Consider the following 18,627-nt stretch of genomic DNA (forward strand, 5'->3'; position numbering starts at 1 on the left):
AGAGAGAGAGAGAGAGAGAAAGAGAGAGAGAGAGAGAGAGAGAGAGAGAGAGAGAGAGAGAGAAAGAGAAGAGGACGATATTCTGTTTTTAGCTGAATCCTGGTTATTGATCAGTCTGCTGGCCTGATTGAAATCAAGAGGTGATAATCTGACAGGTACTGTAAACAAACTTAGAAAAGGTCTCGAATGATTGGAAATATCATTAAGAGGATCAATCTCTGAATCCATCCACTATCGCCTCACAGCGATGTATACCTCTGGGAACAATGGCCGACCTCCATGGCGATAAATGACTTCCTGTTCTGTGCGCCGCTTTGTTTACAGTCCAATTATTGACTCTAGAAGTGACCGTGTGTTCAGGTCAAATATGAAGTAAGAGTTAAATAAACTGTGTCATGTTTTGGTGCTGGTTCATATGTTTCTGCTGAGTCTCAGTTTCACTGTTATTATTAAATAACACAGAGGCTTCACTCTGGCTCACTTCAGTCATAAAAGGCATGATGAAAACAACTAATATCATGTTATTTATGTGCATTAAAGAGGTTCAACTTCCCTGAATAACACCATTGTCTGTTTCTAGTGAGTCTCAGTTTCACTGTTAAGTAAACGACATGGTCGCGTCTCTCTTGCGTCCTCCTGTAGTATAAGGCATGATCAAAAAATTTATGTGCAATAAACAAGTTTTAACTTCCCTGAATAACGCCATTATCTGATTTGGGTGAGTCTCAGTTTCACTGTAAATAGCAAGTCACACAGAGGCTTCACTCTGGCTTACCTCAGTAATATAAGAAGTAATTAAAAAACTACAGTTCTTGTAAATTATGTGCAATAAAGGAGGTCTTTAGTTCCCTGTAATAACATAATCTATTCCTGGCTAGTCTCAGTTTCACTGTAAGTAGTTAATTACACAGATGCTTCATTCTGTCCTACTCAGCAGTATGAGCACTACAGAAGAAAAATCTGTAGAAGTGATGTGCAAGGGGAGGGATAAAGTTCACTGCAATATCATCATCTATTCATGGAGAGTCTCAGTTTCACTGTATGTTGTAAATTAAAGAGAACCTTCACTCTTGCTTACCTCATCGGTATGAGCTTTACAGCACAAACTTAATTCCTTGTAACATATGTGCAATAAAGGGGTCTAAAGTTCCCTGCAATAACATCATCTGTACCTGGAGAGTCTCAGCTTCTCTGTTAATAGTAAGTAACACAGAGGCTTTAATCTGGCTTACTTTACCAGTATGAGTGAAAGAGAAATAAATATATGAATATATATATCTTGTAAATCAAGAGCAATAAGGGGTTCTTAAGTTCTCTGCAATAGCATGATCTATTCCTGATGAGTCTCAGTTTCACTGTAAGCAGCCAACAGATTGGACATTTGAATGTAATATTTGTAAAAAGGGTTATCAATGCAAAGATATGTGACATCTCTTACCCTCTGCTCCAATAGACACCAGTTTTACTCCTTTGCTGGCGATGAAGTCGAGGGCTTTGTTTACGTTGGAGATCTTGTGGACTCTCATTTTGCCTCTCTCTGGTTTGGCCAAGCGTTCACCTGAACAGAAGAAATACAAGAGGACAGAGAGGAGGATATGTTTGAGTCTATGAGTCTTAGATCTGGAACAATACGCAAAGGACAAGGAACACTGTTGCAGATCTTAAAAAACACAAAGTTGCAGGTAAAAGGTCATTAGCATTTAGAGAGACCTTATTGCACCTTTATGAAAGTACTTTATCATTCCCATTTATTTCATTTCACCTGATAAATACAGAGGACAACACTGCTGCAGCTTCCAATCACTGACTCTGATGGAAACCTTCAGCAAAAGGCAAACAAGCGTAATTCCTAAAAGCTGATCCTGGTATCCAGACTCAGCATGGGGCACACTCTTTCCACGCAAACCGTTGTCACCCTGGTAATCCTGTTAAGTCAGGTGCCGCTTACCTGAGATGACCTCCAGCAGCAGCATGAGTTTCAGTCCATCCCGGAAGTCCTCCTCGATGTTATCGATCTGCGTGCCTGCTTTCCTCAGGTGAGAGTTGCACCAGGCTGTGAACGTCTGCAGAGGAAGAACAGAGAGTAAAAAATCAGTGACTGTATTTAGACGCAGTATCGTCTGTTAGAGCTCAGGTGTTGTGTTATGCAGCAGCCTGCAGGTCATGACACCAGCTGGTTAAGCAACATGATGCATGTAGAGGAGATCTTTCCTCCAGCTGTACAACAGAACGCAGGTTCAGGTCTGCTGAACTAAGAGCCTACATCAATGCTAACATCACTCTCAGGCTGTATATTGGATAAACTGTGCATTGAGCTACAAGGTAAACCCGCAGCAAGGGACAGAAAACAAGCATTTACTAACTTCACAACAACAGAGTTTAACAATCACAAGGTTTCAGGTGAGAGATTAAAAAGTGAGAAAAGTGACAAGTGCCAGTTTCAGAGAGGGACCTTAATATGATTCAACATCTGTGACAGTAGCACTGAGTGGAGGATAAAGCATCTGACACGAATCCCTTTTCGTTCCAGTGAGAGATACTCAGACAGCATGAACATGAGTTACACTGATGTTTCAGAGGAGAGTAGCCTTCCCCTGACCCGCCTCTCCGCCCTGAGGCTCTACTACAGCATGCTGTGGAAACTATCTCTGGACTCAGGCCTTACAGAGTTTACAACTTCAAGAGTTTATAAGTTCAACTTTGGGATATTTAAAGAGAGAGTACTATGCTCATTTTCAGGCTTTATATCATCCCTCTGATCGCTCTGTAGCAGCTTTACAGGACTTACAATTTAAAAACGCTTTACTTCTGTCAGGGTTTTTAAAAACCCTCATTTCAGCCTCTGTCTGAAACGCCTCATTTAAGCTCCTGTCTCTTTAAGGGCCCTCCAGCATTCCAGAACCCAGCATTCTAAACCCAGCATTCTAAACTCAGCATTCCAGAACCCAGCATTCTAAACTCAGCATTCTAAACCCAGCATTCTAAACTCAGCATTCTAAACACAGCATTCCAGAACCCAGGATTCTAAACCCAGCATTCTAAACTCAACATTCTAAACACAGCATTCCAGAACCCAGCATTCTAAACCCAGCATTCTAAACTCAACATTCTAAACCCAGCATTCCAGAACCCAGCATTCTAAACTCAACATTCTAAACTCAGCATTCTAAACTCAGCATTCTAGAACTCAGCATTCCTGAACCCAGCATTCTGAAACTCAGCATTCTAGAACCCAGCATTCTAAACTCAGCATTCCTGAACCCAGCATTCTGGAGCCCAGCATTCTAAACTCAGCATTCTAGAACCCAGCATTCTGAAACTCAGCATTCTAAAACCCAGCATTCTAGAACCCAGCATTCCAGCATCCAGGATTCTAGAACCCTGCATTCCTGAACCCAGCACTCTGAAACTCAGCATTCTATAACCCAGCATTCTGGAACCAAGTATTCTAGAACCCAGCATTCATCAACCAAGCATTCATCAACCAAGCATTCATCAACCAAGCATTCTGGAACCCAGCATTCTAGATCCCAGCATTCCTGGAACCCAGCATTCTAGAACCCAGCATTTCGGAACCCAGCATTCTAGAACCCAGCATTCTAGAACCCAACATTCCAGAACCCAGCATTCTGAAACTCAGCATTCTAGAACCCAGCATTCTGGAAGCAAGTATTCTAGAACCCAGCATTCATCAACCAAGCATTCTGGAACCCAGCATTCTGGAGCCCAGCATTCCCGGAACCCAGCATTCTAGAACCCAGCATTCCGGAACCCAGCATTCTAGAACCCAACATTCCAGAACCCAGCATTCTGAAACTCAGCATTCTAGAACCCAGCATTCTGGAAGCAAGTATTCTAGAACCCAGCATTCTGGAACCCAGCATTCATCAACCAAGCATTCTGGAACCCAGCATTCCGGAACCCAGCATTCTAGAACCCAGCATTCCAGAACCCAGCATTCTGAATTAATTATCCTGGAACGCTGCATCCCTAAACCCAGCATTCTAGAACCCAGCATTCCATCACCCAGCATTCTAGAACCAAGTATTCTAGAACCCAGCATTCTGAAAGCCCAGCATTCCTGAACCCAGCATTCTGGAACACATCATTCCGGGAACCCAGCATTCTGGAGCCCCACTTTCACAAACCCAGCATTCTGGAACCAAGTATTCTAGAACCCAGCATTCCAGCACCCAGCATTCTAAAACCAAGCATTCTAGAACCAAGCATTCCTGAATCCAGCATTCTGAAATCCAGAATGCTGAATCCCAGCATTCCGGGAACCAAGCATTCTGGAACCCCACTTTCATGAACCCAGCATTCAGGAATTTTGAAAGAACTTATCCTCCGTCAGAAGACGTTTCGTGGACCAAAGTGGTGCCATGATATCTAACTACCTTCAAACCTCTGCGTCATGTCTGAGAGTGAAACGTTAATCACATCCAGCTGTGGTGAAGGTAAACTCCGTGAAACAGCAGAAGGAAACTCTTTGGGTTGTTTGGAGCAGAAGCATACCTGCTCACTCATAAACATGTTTCCTGTTGGTTTAATAACACGTCCAACAACACGTCTGAGAGACAACAGGTCTGAGAGACAACAGGTCTGAGAGACAACACGTCTGTGAGACAACACGTCTGAGAGACAACACGTCTGAGAGACAACACGTCTGTGAGACAACAGGTCTGAGAGACAACACGTCTGAGAGACAACAGGTCTGAGAGACAACAGGTCTGAGAGACAACAGGTCTGAGAGACAACAGGTCTGAGAGACAACAGGTCTGAGAGACAACAGGTCTGAGAGACAACACGTCTGAGAGACAACAGGTCTGAGAGACAACAGGTCTGAGAGACAACACGTCTGTGAGACTACACGTCTGAGAGACAACACGTCTGAGAGACAACACGCCTGAGAGACAACACGTCTGAGAGACAACACGTCCAACAACACGTCTGTGAGACAACACGTCTGTGAGACAACACGTCTGTGAGACAACACGCCTGAGAGACAACACGTCTGAGAGACAACACGTCTGTGAGACAACACGTCTGTGAGACAACAGGTCTGAGAGACAACATGTCTGAGAGACAACACGTCTGAGAGACAACACGTCTGAGAGACAACACGTCTGAGAGACAACACGTCTGTGAGACAACACGTCTGAGAGACAACACGTCTGTGAGACAACAGGTCTGAGAGACAACACGTCTGAGAGACAACAGGTCTGTGAGACAACAGGTCTGAGAGACAACACGTCTGAGAGACAACAGGTCTGTGAGACAACAGGTCTGAGAGACAACAGGTCTGAGAGACAACAGGTCTGAGAGACAACACGTCTGAGAGACAACACGTCAGTGAGACAACAGGTCTGTGAGACAACACGTCTGAGAGACAACACGTCAGTGAGACAACAGGTCTGTGAGACAACACGTCTGAGAGACAACAAGTCTGAGAGACAACAGGTCTGAGAGACAACAGGTCTGAGAGACAACACGTCTGAGAGACAACACGTCTGAGAGACAACACGTCTGAGAGACAACACGTCTGAGAGACAACACGTCTGAGAGACAACAAGTCTGAGAGACAACACGTCTGAGAGACAACACGTCAGTGAGACAACACGTCTGAGAGACAACACGTCAGTGAGACAACACGTCTGAGAGACAACACGTCTGTGAGACAACACGTCTGTGAGACAACACGTCTGTGAGACAACAGGTCTGAGAGACAACACGTCTGAGAGACAACACGTCTGAGAGACAACACGTCAGTGAGACAACACGTCTGAGAGACAACACGTCTGAGAGACAACACGTCTGAGAGACAACACGTCAGTGAGACAACACGTCTGAGAGACAACACGTCAGTGAGACAACACGTCTGAGAGACAACACGTCTGAGAGACAACACGTCTGAGAGACAACACGTCTGTGAGACAACAGGTCTGAGAGACAACACGTCTGAGAGACAACACGTCTGAGAGACAACACGTCTGAGAGACAACACGTCAGTGAGACAACACGTCTGAGAGACAACACGTCAGTGAGACAACAGGTCTGAGAGACAACACGTCTGAGAGACAACACGTCTGTGAGACAACAGGTCTGAGAGACAACACGTCTGAGAGACAACAAGTCTGAGAGACAACACGTCTGTGAGACAACAGGTCTGAGAGACAACACGTCTGAGAGACAACACGTCTGAGAGACAACAAGCCTGAGAGACAACACGTCTGAGACACAACACGTCTGAGAGACAACAGGTCTGTGAGACAACACGTCTGTGAGACAACACGTCTGAGACACAACACGTCTGAGACACAACACGTCTGTGAGACAACACGTCTGAGACACAACACGTCTGAGAGACAACAGGTCTGTGAGACAACACGTCTGAGAGACAACACGCCTGAGAGACAACAAGCCTGAGAGACAACACGTCTTAGAGACAACACGCCTGAGAGACAACACGTCTGTGAGACAACAGGTCTGAGAGACAACAAGCCTGAGAGACAACACGTCTTAGAGACAACACGTCTGAGAGACAACACGTCTGAGAGACAACAGGTCTGAGAGACAACACGTCTGAGAGACAACACGTCTGTGAGACAACACGTCTGTGACGCTGACAGGCCTTGTCTTTGGAGCCTCAGCACACTGCAGCTCTGTGGACTGGACTCTGTAGGTGTAGCATGCTTCAGATTGTCTGCTGACGGAAAACATCTGGAGCTGCTGCCCAACAGGAGCTGGCACGAGGAGCGAACGCCTCTTTATGAGCACCCGGGTTAATTACGCCCAGACTCCGAACACCCGGCACCGTGTTTTCTCCAGAGAGCCGAGGGAGGACCTGCAGCGGCCCAGCCAGGCGTGTATGAAAGCCGGCTCTGTCTCACGCTGGCCTGCTTTCCTCCGCCGGGGGACAAAAGCCACTTAAAAGTCACAGGCGGGCTTTTTTCAGAGCTCTCGTGGAACTTCCTCGATGAGATCACGCTTAAAAATAGAGCAACATGAGGTTTTTGCACGTCAATCAATGGACCCAGAGCCTCGCTCAGATGCGGGCGGGTTTGCTGGAAAGTTGTGGGAGATTGAACCAATGAAGAGGCCGGGAGAAGTCAGAGGATACTGCAGAAGGAGAGGAGGGATGCAGGCTGATTATATGGTGTTTTATCTTAAAGGGGGAGCTGACAGAAAAAGACTGATTTATGTGGCGTGCACACGCCCTCGGTCTGAACGATGCTGGACTCCTCTGAAGTCAGACTGAAGTCGAGGCTCTGAATGTTTCAGTTAGTCCTGATCGAAGGTCTCTTTAGAGGCTCCACAAAGACACTCTGTGGTGTCAGCAGCAGCTCATGTGAAATCTGTATAATGAGTCAAAGTGTCAAAGATGAGCGGGTGCAGCTTCAGTTAGTTCTTGTTTCTGTTTTATCCAGGATGTAATTGTTCGACTCATTCCTCTCCCTTCCTCTTTTGCAGTTCCCTTTCCCACGGCTCAAAATACAAACACCTCTCAGAGCATGACCTGAAGAAACCAGAGGAGGTATCAGGGTAACCTGCAAAAGTGCAACTCAAATACTCAAACAGCAACCTCTGGTCTTAAAATATGAAGCCCATGCAGAAGTGCTAAACATTGCAGTTCATCGAGTGTCCACTAGAGCATTGGTTCCCAAACTTTTTAGCCCCCCCCCCCATCAAAGGGATTAAATGTTGTTTCATGCTTCATTTAGCTGGTCTGCAGAAAATGAAGCACCTCCATGCAGACCTGGCTGTATTTCCTGTGGTGCTGTGAATTAACTTGCTGCTACTGATGCTTCTATTAATTCATTGTTAACTTACCCTAACCTTAGGGGTCATCAGGGGACAAAGAAAGGCAGAAAACTAATGAAAAATATTTAATTTTGCAAGATTTTATTTGAAATTTAACTATTTTTGTCAATATTTTTTGGAATAAGGGGTAAAATAGGTAACTTTAGATCATTTCAAAAAGAAAAATAATTCTGGAAGACCCTAAATTAGTGTTTCGCAACCCCCAAGGGGGTCCTGACCAACACTTTGGGAACCACTGCACTTGAGGCTGGCTGCAGAAACACCAGAGAAACCACATACACACCCATTCAAAGAAGACGATCTTTACAGCAGAAATAAACATGTTGACATCATAGACTGTATAAATAATGGACATAGTATCAGTGACGTCACCCATCTGTTTCTGACGCCTGCACCTCACAGTCGGTGCATCTCCAGCTCTCATGCTCTTTGTGTTCGATCAGTTAAAACTGGATTATCCTCACAAACAGTCGCCTGCTACCAGACTGGGGCGGCCCCCTGCTGTGCATGACATATCACCGGGGTTCACAGCACCAGAAACTCTTTATGTGACAATCATAAAGGTTTTAGATGAATCCAAAGGGGACCATGTCTCTCAGGCTGTTTGTATATGTGGTTATTAAACTGATGTCCTGTGAATGAGATCAACATGCCGAGCACAGCTTCAGAGACGTTCACAAAGCATCCTTCAGCTCGCCAGGATGCTAAGAGGGATGAAGACAGAGCAGACTTGTACCTTTAAACTCCTGCTCAGTGTAGCTGTAACAGGAGCAGACAGATGAAACTGTCCAGAGTCTCTCAGGACAAAGTTGTGAAAACGTCTAAAAGTTCAGCGGAGGAATGTCAGCTTGTTAAATGTCCTGGAAGGGAAGCTAAGTTTGGCCGCTCCGAGCTCAGCGACCGGCCTCCTCCTGACAAGAATTAGCCGGGGCCTCCCGCGGCTCCGCTAACTCTCTGGGTCACTGTGGAGTTTTTTGGCCGCAGCACAAAGTCATGGCTGGCAGCCACCTGCACCGTCACATGACCAGCTGGCTGTGTTACGGTCAACACTCCCCGAGGCCTCTTCAGGTGCTCTGAGCGAGGGCACGACACGAAGGAGCTGCTCCACTGGTTACAGAGGCAGATTACTGACACTCAGAGACCGGGACCATGAAGACCTGAGCTGCTTTAGATGTGAGAGAAACAAAGTGTGTCCACCCTGAGACAGTTTTATTCTCTTATGTTGAGTTTTAAAGGACAGATGTCACAAACTCACATCTAGACAAACCTACCCGTCTAATTTGAGGTCAAAATATCTCATCACACTTAATGTAATCCACCTCCACCAAACAAACCCAATGCAACATCTTATTTTAAGATACTAACTCCTAGAAATAAGATATAACATCTCACAAACTGAGGTTCATTTCACTTCCTGTGCTGGCAGCTAACTCTTCACTCTTTATGAGTAGGGATGCACCGATCTGATCAAAGCTAGATTGGATATCGATTCATCTCAGTTCTATGCTTTTCTGTGTTTACAACAGCCATGTGCGTCTCCTATGTCATCAGCGCCGGCCGGTCTGTGCATCTTTGCCCGTTGGAGCATGATGGAGGATAACTACAGAGGCTCTGCAGTTTAGCTGCATGTCACGCCTCTTTTGCTAACAACACCGCCGGAAACTTGCAACATGTGCAGCGCTAATGTTTCCATGGATGGTGGTCGCGCTGAAAAATATAATGGAAGGAGTAAGTTGTAGCCGACTGCAAAGAAGCAAGAAACCAAAGTGTGAAAACACGGACAGGTTATTGGATTTAATTGTTCCGGATCCTTGAAATGAAGGGATTCCAGCCTCTGGTTTAGGACTTGGAACCCAGGTACAGTTCACCATCACGTCAGAAAAGCCTGAAGTTACCAAAACATGATTCTATCCTCACATTAAGGAACAGAGATTGTTAAAGCTGGGGTTGGTAGTCTCGGAAAACTAGCAAGAGTTTGAATGTAGCATTTCCTCATGACTCCGTCTAACCCCTCCCCTCCTCCCTCAGAGCTCCTCCAAAACGACGCCCCCCCCGCTCACATGCACGAGCGCCGCTGACTTGCGACCATATGATGGTCACCAAAACATTCTCATAGTGAAAGTTAAAAACACAAACACACATGGCTGCTGTTAGTACTCACAACTGTCATGCTAGCATTATCCAGTTGTCATGGTGACACGATATCAGGAGTAAAGTTATAACACATATATAACACTGTAACAGCTCTACTGTTTGTTAAACCTGTTCAGTGTAGATGTTCTTAATTCCTACAGTGTTGACGGTCAGTGAAGTTATCAGGAGAGGTGTAGAGTGTGTGAGCGGGAGAGAGGAGAGACAAGAGGAGAAGTTCTTCATTCATTCAAACATTGATTGTTGCTTTGTTGGTTGGCGTGGTAACGGCCGACAGTGACCGGTTATTAAAGATCAACGTGTTCACCAATCGGCTCGTCATCACTACAGCGTCCGGACGGACTCTACAGGACATCTACATTTCTGTAGGACTTACTGAATGTCATTAATTCTTCTGCTTGTCAGAGCCCCCGTGGTGAGAGCTTTTTAGACTCTGATCCGGACTACAGACCTGAGCAAAGACCCTCATCGGGTCAGAGGGGACAGGCCCGAGGTGGAGCGAGAGGGGCAGTGAGTAGAGTCAGGGGAAGCAGAGGCAGGAGACGGGGACTCAGAGTATTTGAATGGTTTAAAATTTTGGCACCCAAAAAACAGTGATTGGTTGGTGTTTTCCCAGGTTTACTCCAGCTGTAGATAGCAGCTTTTCTTACCTCTTTTTTAAGAACACATTATGTATTGATTACCATCAGGACATAAAGATCATTTTAACCAGGAGAACATAAAGTGGATCTAAATCTGAACACCAACCCCAGCTTTAAATCAATACCAGGATCGGATCGGCTAGTATCGGTATCGGCAGATACCAAAGCCCAGGTATCGATATCACGACCTAAAAAGTAGGATCGGTGCATCCTTAGTGATTACACTTAATATAATCCACCTTCACCAAACAAGCCCAATGCAACATCTTATTCTAAGATATTAACTCCTAGAAATAAGACTTAATGTCTTACAAACTGAGGTTCATTTCACTTCCTGCACTGGCAGCTAACTCTTTACTCTTTATGAGCAATTCAGTCCATTTGTTTGTCTTTCAACTTCTTTCAGTACTTGTGTTTTCAGTCTTATTACATTTGTATTTATGTATTTATTGGGCTTTTACGCAGTTATTGACAGGACAGCTGAAGAGAGACAGGAAATGTGGGGAGTGGAGAGAGGGGGGAAGACATGCAGTAAGCGGTCGACCAGCAGGGAGTCGAACCGGCGACCTCCGCGACGAGGACTATAGCCTCTATACGTGGGGCGCTTAGACCGCTAGGCCACCAGCGTCCCCTGATGAAATATTCGAACTAGAAACAAAACAAATACACGTATAAGATTTGAGTTTGTCGGAGTGCATTGGTAAGCAGTAACACACGTGTGACAGCGAAAGCAAAAAACGAAGCAAACAGAGCAAAAATATTGACATCAGGAAAATTCCAAAAACAGTAAAACACTGAAAAATTCCACAGAAGAAAGAAGGCAGTGCTGGTGAAGAAGAACTGGAGGAGATTAAGAAATCCCTTAACTATAGCAAAGTGACTAAACAGCAAGCAATGCTACTCGACCTGATGGATGAAATCAAACAACTGAAGCACCTGATGGAGGACAAAGACAGGAGAGTTGTCGGCCTGGAGCGAAGAGGAGAGGATTTGGAACAACACACAAGAATAGAAGATACATTCTGCAGACTACATGCTGAGTTATAGAAAAATCAGTCCTTACTATATGTGGAGTAGGCGGTTTGTAAAACAGCCTCTGCTTTAGAAACCAATGAGGGACATGTTTTATACAGTCTGTGTAAAATCTTTGCGTCTTTCAGGGAGAAGTCACAGCTTTTGTGAGTTTGGAGGTTTTGAAGACATAAACCTTAACGTCTGTTTCAGGTTATCAAAAGGATCTTCTCTTTAAAACTTCAGAGGGACTCCGAGTTGTTGCAGCTGAGTGAATGTAAATCTGCAGATCCAGGACTTAGCTGTGTTCAGTCAGTACCATGTGATCCTGTTGTCCTTGTACTCTCTCTGTCAGAACAGTATGTGCTGTGAATCTCTGCTGGCTGTTAACATGTCCGCTCAGAGACACAAGACTAATTTTCTTCTCATCCACACCTCAAATTATCGTCATTACCGCGTCTTAAACACAGCTTCGGCACAACGAGTCGTGAAACCGGGCGAAGTGAAAGCAAGACCGGCTCCGTCTGCGCCGAGGAACTGGAGGGTCGTAAATTTGGAGAGCCCTCCATCCCTCCCTCCCCCCCTCTCTCTCTCTCTCTGCCTCCTCTCTCTGGTCTCAGCCTCCCAGAACTGAGGCGAGCTGTAAAAACAACAGGGGTCAAGAGCGGGAGGAATCTGCTCTGCATCAGTTTCAGGGAAAGTTGCCAGTCAGCGTCATTAAGGCGATATTTTTCCCATGGCAACCGCTGAATGCAGAGCTCAGCAAACAAACGACATAAAGGAAGCCAACCTTGAGGCTGAAATTAGACTGTAGAAGAGAAAAGACTAAAGTACAGCGATTAGCTGCATTAATACACCCACTCCTCAGCTGATCATGGGATCTAATAGATGCTGGGTTGATCCAGAAGCTAATGACACAACATTTACAGAGATTTAAAACATATATAAGCCAAAAATATTCACGTTACAGGAGCTCAAACTGATGCTTGTTGCATTTTCACTTCATTAATCCTTTAAAATAGTCAATAATGAGTACAGCTAATGGAACAATGATCACAGATAGATGAAAACACTGGCAGTGTTAGTCACAATGTGCACTGAATGTAAAGTTATAACAAGCTACAGTTGGTTAGCTTAGCATAAAATCAGGCACAAAAGCCCAGGAAGCTTTTTCCACTTTTGCATTCACCAGAAGAAAAAAGTGGAAACGGTTTCGTGTTGTTACGGGTTCATCCTTCCTCGTTTGATTTTGTCTCCTTAAAGCAGAGGCAGGCTAACTACTACCAGTTTTTATGCTAAGCTAGGCTAATTGAAGATTCTAAGCTGCAAATGTTTTTCCCAAACAAACAAAATATGAAACATAACTTGTCACTAGGTTGACGTTGGAGTAATCCCTTTCTACAGGTTATGTATCATAAAGCAGAATCAGTACTCTTGGGTCTGGATTGTCAGTATGGGAAGTGTTCTGGTCTCTGTCTGTAGTCTGAGTGGTATCGACCAATCAGGTGTCAGCAGGAGAAACAGTCTGTATGGAGAGCAACAGCAGGTGTTCTAGAATTCTGACATCAAAGGGAGCATTCGGGAATTCTGTTTCTGATGATGTCAGAATTCTGTCTTTGATGATGTCAGGATTCTGTTTTTGATGATGTCAGAGTTCTGTCTTTGATGATGTCAGAATTCGGTTTTGATGATGTCAGAATTCTGTCTTTGATGTCAGAATTCCAGAATTCTGTTTTTGATGATGTCAGAATTCTGTCTTTGATGTCAGAATTCTGTCTTTGATGATGTCAGAATTCTGTCTTTGATGTCAGAATTCCAGAATTCTGTTTTTGATGATGTCAGAATTCTGTCTTTGATGTCAGAATTCTGTCTTTGATGATGTCAGAGTTCTGAGAACAAATGGAACATTCGGTGAAGAAGGTCAGAGCTAAAGAAACATCAGTGTCTCTAATCCTCTTTCATAGACCTCCATTCAACAAACAAACATTGTAGACGTAGTTTTCTTCTCCTCTTGAGGACAGACCTGACAAAGCTTGACTTTGGACTTTGGACTAATCTGCATCATGATGTTGTTATTTCAGCAAACTGAAGACCCGTTAATTACAAGAACATCACAAGAACATCAGTTTCTGTTTCAGGTTCATACCGCTGAAGGAAGCCAGAGGGAAGACTCTGTGGAACTGTTTACAGTGAAGCTGAGACTCACTGGAATCAGATGAACTGGATATTATGGAGAGGAAGAGAAATTAAGGCATTTAATTTTTGCAGACATTAAAGCGGGAAAGGAAGTCTTGACTGGAAGTTGTGTAACACCAACCTCTAGTGACACAGGACATGAAGAGGAGTCAGTGTATTTACCAAGAGGCTGTTATCGTTCTCATGATAATCACTGATGAATTACTTATTTGGCGTTAGGGTTACTTTTAGAATGCGAGTGCAGTGACCTTGTATGCAGACGATGTGTTGTCGTTTTTGAGAGAACACATTTTACAAACTATGAAACTTAAAGCTAGGAGATATGCTAGATATGACAATCTGGGACCCCTTTGCTCCAACTTGTACGTGTCAGTGAGGTGTAATTAATTTGGTTTTACGTCAACATCTGAATTTCCACGATATTTACAGATCAGAAAATCCAACTTTGCACAAAAATCCACAAAGTCATGTAGATCTGTGTGCACAAAACCAAGTAAGCTGCCAGTCAACAGACTAATTCCCAAACAGCAGCCTTCTTAGAGCACACATCATGAAATAAAGCATTCTAACAGCTCCTCTACCTCCCTGCACTGGCAGCCATCACATTAAGTTTCCCTTCCTCTCTGCACCTCTCTCTCCTCCCTCCCTCCCTCCACCTACATTAATCAACCTCAGTTAGGAAAATATTTCCTGCCTCTCTGCCAGCTCCATATTAGTACAATCCTTTCCCTGAAACAAGCCAGCTCATGACGGTGAGCCCTGCCATATCTGAACACACGGGCAGGCGGACAAGTCAAAGGCAGAGAGGCAGAGAGGAAAGGCTGCTGGCAGAGCGTCCCACACAGGAAGGCAGTTTTCAACACGACGGCCGGTTTTCTCCAATCCGAGGGCCTCTCTTGTCCTGATGAAACCCCAGAAACAGGCAGGGAAACTGTAAGAATAACACCTCTCCAGTGTCTCCTCTGGAGTTCAACAAAAGAGGAGAAACTATTTCTCTTTAGAGTCAAACTCCACTTAAAAACCATAACACCACCCACAGCTCGGTGTGCAGGGGGAGGGAACACGGTCTGGATGAGTTTGGGGGGGAAACGGGCCTCTGAGGATCTTAAAGAGGAGAGCGTGTCCGTCTCATTTTCTCAGGCTCCTCGTGGGGGCCGGAGAGTGGAGGTGGAAAGAGTTTTTGTACCAGGAAAGCAGGGCTGCTAACAGCTCTCAGACTGCCAGATGACTTCCTGATGTGAGATGGATTAAACCAGACGGGTTCAGTGAGAGCACGTCTGAGTTCAAAACGGCGTCAGCAGACGAGGAGAGGGATGGATCGCTCGAGCATGACAAAGAAAGAGAAAGGGAGAGCTTTTTTAGACTCTCTCCAGATTTCATGGCTGCTTTCTAGACAAAAGAAAGCACAGTGCTTCACGCTACATGCCACATTCACCCTTACACACACACACACACACACGTTCACACACTGATGGCAGAGGACGCAACATAAAGTGCCAAAGTGCCCACGAGTACGAATCAGATCCATGCCCTGCAGGATGTGCATAACCACCGGGTTCATGCTGCTTCACCATGTAGATACAGGAGCTGCGGACTGACTCAACAAACCTCTGATTGATGGTCGTCACGAAAGCGTCTGAACATGGACGCCATGGATGGAGAGTTTGAGAAACCAAAGTCTGACAGAGCGGAGGAGGAGGAGGAGGAGTCACATCCTTATCGTGGACACACCTTAACGGACAATCTGATGTTAGCTCATTTCAGTTTGGTACGAAGAATGCAAAAAGAGGAGGTGCTCCAGGAACTACACGGTGCCAGACTCCCCGGCCTCTTGGATGGCAACGTCAAGCTCATGTCTTAGGAACACGAAGTATTAGAGCTGGGCGATAATTCGATAACGATAATTATCGTGATATAATTTTTCTCAATATAAATATAAAAAATGTATATAAATAAACCTGTAATTACACCCCCCAACCACTGGAAAGGGGGGCACTAATGAGTCTTAAGCGCTAGTTGCCACCCGACATTAGACAGAAGAAGAAGACTGCATTTAACAGCCAATCATGTCGCAGGGTGAGAGGTAGGCGGGGCTTAAAGACGTTTGGAGCGGAGTGTAAACACCAAGGGAGAGGTTCCGGTGGCTGGTGGTGAGGCTTTCAGCAGTGTGACTGCCCCCTGGTGGCTGGCTGCAGTATAGGTCAAAAAATCTGTCTCCCCCATTCATTTGAATGGAGGAGCAGTCAAACTTTAAAAAATAAATACACATCGTACGAATGTTTCTCCCCTCCGTATGCTGTGGTGATATGTAGTTAGTATTTGACTGTTTTGTGTCCAAGGCCTCTTTATCCTGAAAAGTTTCTTCTTCGTTAGTTATTAGAGGTTAAAAAACGGGGTTTTACTTCCTGTTTGATTCACAGACGCCGTGGAGGGAAACTTTAAAGGACACACAGCGACTTGTGACGCTGCGCTGTAGGGCGGAGCTTGTTACCGTGGCTTCACAGGCTCTGGCTGCACAATGGCGGCGCTCAGGAGGGGAATTTTTTGGCTTCAGAACCGTACAACGAGAAGAGGCGGAGCAACGCTGTCCATTTTTATTTAGAGTCTATGGTAAACACAGCTGAAACAAGCGACAGTGACACTGAAGTAAACTCAAAACCTAGCAGCTCAAAGCAGAGTCGTTACTCTGACACTGAGTCGACTCCTTGTTAACTCTTAACTTCATACACTTCATTAAATCTACTTTCAGGATGTGGGTAAAGGAAGAGCACAGAGAGAACTCCTGCTGTGCTCAACCTGAGAAAAATAAGAATCTACAAAATAAAACTTCCCAAAAATCTCATCTTACACTAAAGATCTGCTTCCTGTTAGCAGCGTCAGAAATGATGGATTCAAGAAGCTTATTAGAAAACTAAATCCAGATACAAACTACAAACTGTCTTCAACTTTCACTCAGGAGCAAAAATCTGCCTCTGAAGTTAAAATTACGTTGAATAGTCTCAAAGCTTTCAAAAAACTCTGCATTTTCGTCTAAAAGCTTTCGCTAGCAAAAGAGATAGCATAGCGTTGGCTGAGTGAAAATGAGACGACACACTAACACACACACCTTCCTGCACAAACATGCAGGAAGGTGCTGCTGTGTGTGTCTCTGCTCTTCCTCCCTCACACCTGCAGCTCTTCTACGTGGACGACACCACGACCTGCGTGCTCATTCACACGTCAGCAAACACCAACGTTTTAACAAGTCTGCAGAGGATGCACGAGTTAGCCTGCTGTAGATGAAGAGAGAGGAGAAGTGTCACCTGATCATGAGGTTGGTTTGTGAGGACTGAAGGCTCTCCAACACCAACACTTTATAAGTACATGAAGGAAACATGAGCAGGAGTGTTCATCTAAGAGTTCATGAGATAAAACAAGCAGGTAAGCATGTGAGCATGAATCAAAACCACAAACTAAGAAGTGTTAAACTCGAGGTCCTTCTGTGTGAAGGGTTTTCACACCTGCTTTAGATATCATGCATCGTGCATCACGTCCTGAAATACAAACACAGAGGTCTGCAGCTGAAGATGAGACTCTCAGCACGCAGGAGGCACCCAGCTGATGTGTAGCCGTCTGCTCAGAGCTGCACCGCCGTGACTCTCTGCATCTGGCGAGCAGAGAGACACGGACATAAATTCCATCCCGGCGTTCGCGTGGGAGGCGGAGAGAGACGTGATGCAAAGTCTGAGAGGGATGATGTCGACGTCCAGAGAGTGAGGCGACGAAGAAGAGTCACACAGAGGAGGAAGACAGACGCAGAGAGGAAATGTCTGAGACAGGGAGACTGAGGGATGAAAATGAGTCCTGTTTTTCTTTCAATGAACCCTGCTGTGAAATATCTGCATGTTTTAGGACAAGAACTCGATCCTGCATCAGTTTATGTGACCTCTGACCTCAACCTGAGCCAATGACTGACTGCTAACAGATGACCTTTGACCTGAACGAAGAAACTTCCAGTCTCATGACACCCTGCTCCCCTGGCGGTTGCAGGACACACGCAACAACAACACAGATGTGCCTTTAATTCACTTTTAAGACCAGCAGTCCTCCAGATGAGCAAAGAGAGATAAAAAACATGAACATTTACACCTTTAGTCCAAAAACCGCCCCCGTAAGAATCCCCTCAGCTCTGTCCATCCTGCTCTCAGAGACACATGGACAGGAACAATCCGACCTCTCTCGTCCTCTCTCTCTCTAACACAGGAAGGACAGGAGTCTGGGGACCTGCCAACTACCAAGGGGAGTACACCGAAAGGGTCAAAGGTCAGTGTTGACCTCCCTCTGTCTCCTTCCGTTAAAGCTCCCTGAAGAACACGCCCTGCCTGCACACACACACACACACGGGACAGAAACACTCCAGGGATCAGTTCACGAGGCGTGTTTGTGTTCATTCACAATTCATCTATTTTCTTCCTCTTATTTGGGGTCGGGTCAACTCAGACATCCCTCTCCTTTGCAAGGTGTTCCCAAAACAGACAGGATATAAGATCCCTCCAGTGAGTTCTGGGTCTACAGGCAGAAGGAACTTTACCCCCCTGAATCTCCCCCGTGAAAAGTCCCTGATAGGGGGAGTACTTTTCAAAGATCCAGGGACTTTCAGGGGGCGGGGCCTGCAATGCTGAACGTGTCTGATTGGTAGATTAACCGCATTGTTTTTATTCCGCCCTCCGTCCACAATAACATCACACACATCTGTGATTCACTTGATTTCTCTTTCTTTCAAGTTTGAGGAAAAAATTTTTTTCGACAGGGTCAACTTTTTTGTAAA

General features: G+C 45.3%; 1 protein-coding gene across 2 annotated transcripts in view; it reads right to left on the reverse strand.

Moving 5' to 3' along the window:
* The window catches only part of LOC117806282 (alpha-actinin-1), a 56,932-nt gene that overhangs the window by 27,133 nt on the left and 11,172 nt on the right, over positions 1–18,627 (reverse strand). For both annotated transcript variants that reach the window (XM_034675146.1, XM_034675147.1), the window contains exons 2-3: positions 1,949–2,063; positions 1,439–1,558 (exon numbers count right to left, since the gene is read on the reverse strand). In XM_034675146.1, coding sequence (XP_034531037.1) covers positions 1,439–1,558; positions 1,949–2,063 — 235 coding nt within the window. The remainder of the gene's footprint in view (positions 1–1,438; positions 1,559–1,948; positions 2,064–18,627) is intronic.

Source organism: Notolabrus celidotus, chromosome 22 (assembly GCF_009762535.1).
Source record: "Notolabrus celidotus isolate fNotCel1 chromosome 22, fNotCel1.pri, whole genome shotgun sequence".
Classification (NCBI taxonomy): Eukaryota; Metazoa; Chordata; class Actinopteri; order Labriformes; family Labridae; genus Notolabrus; species Notolabrus celidotus.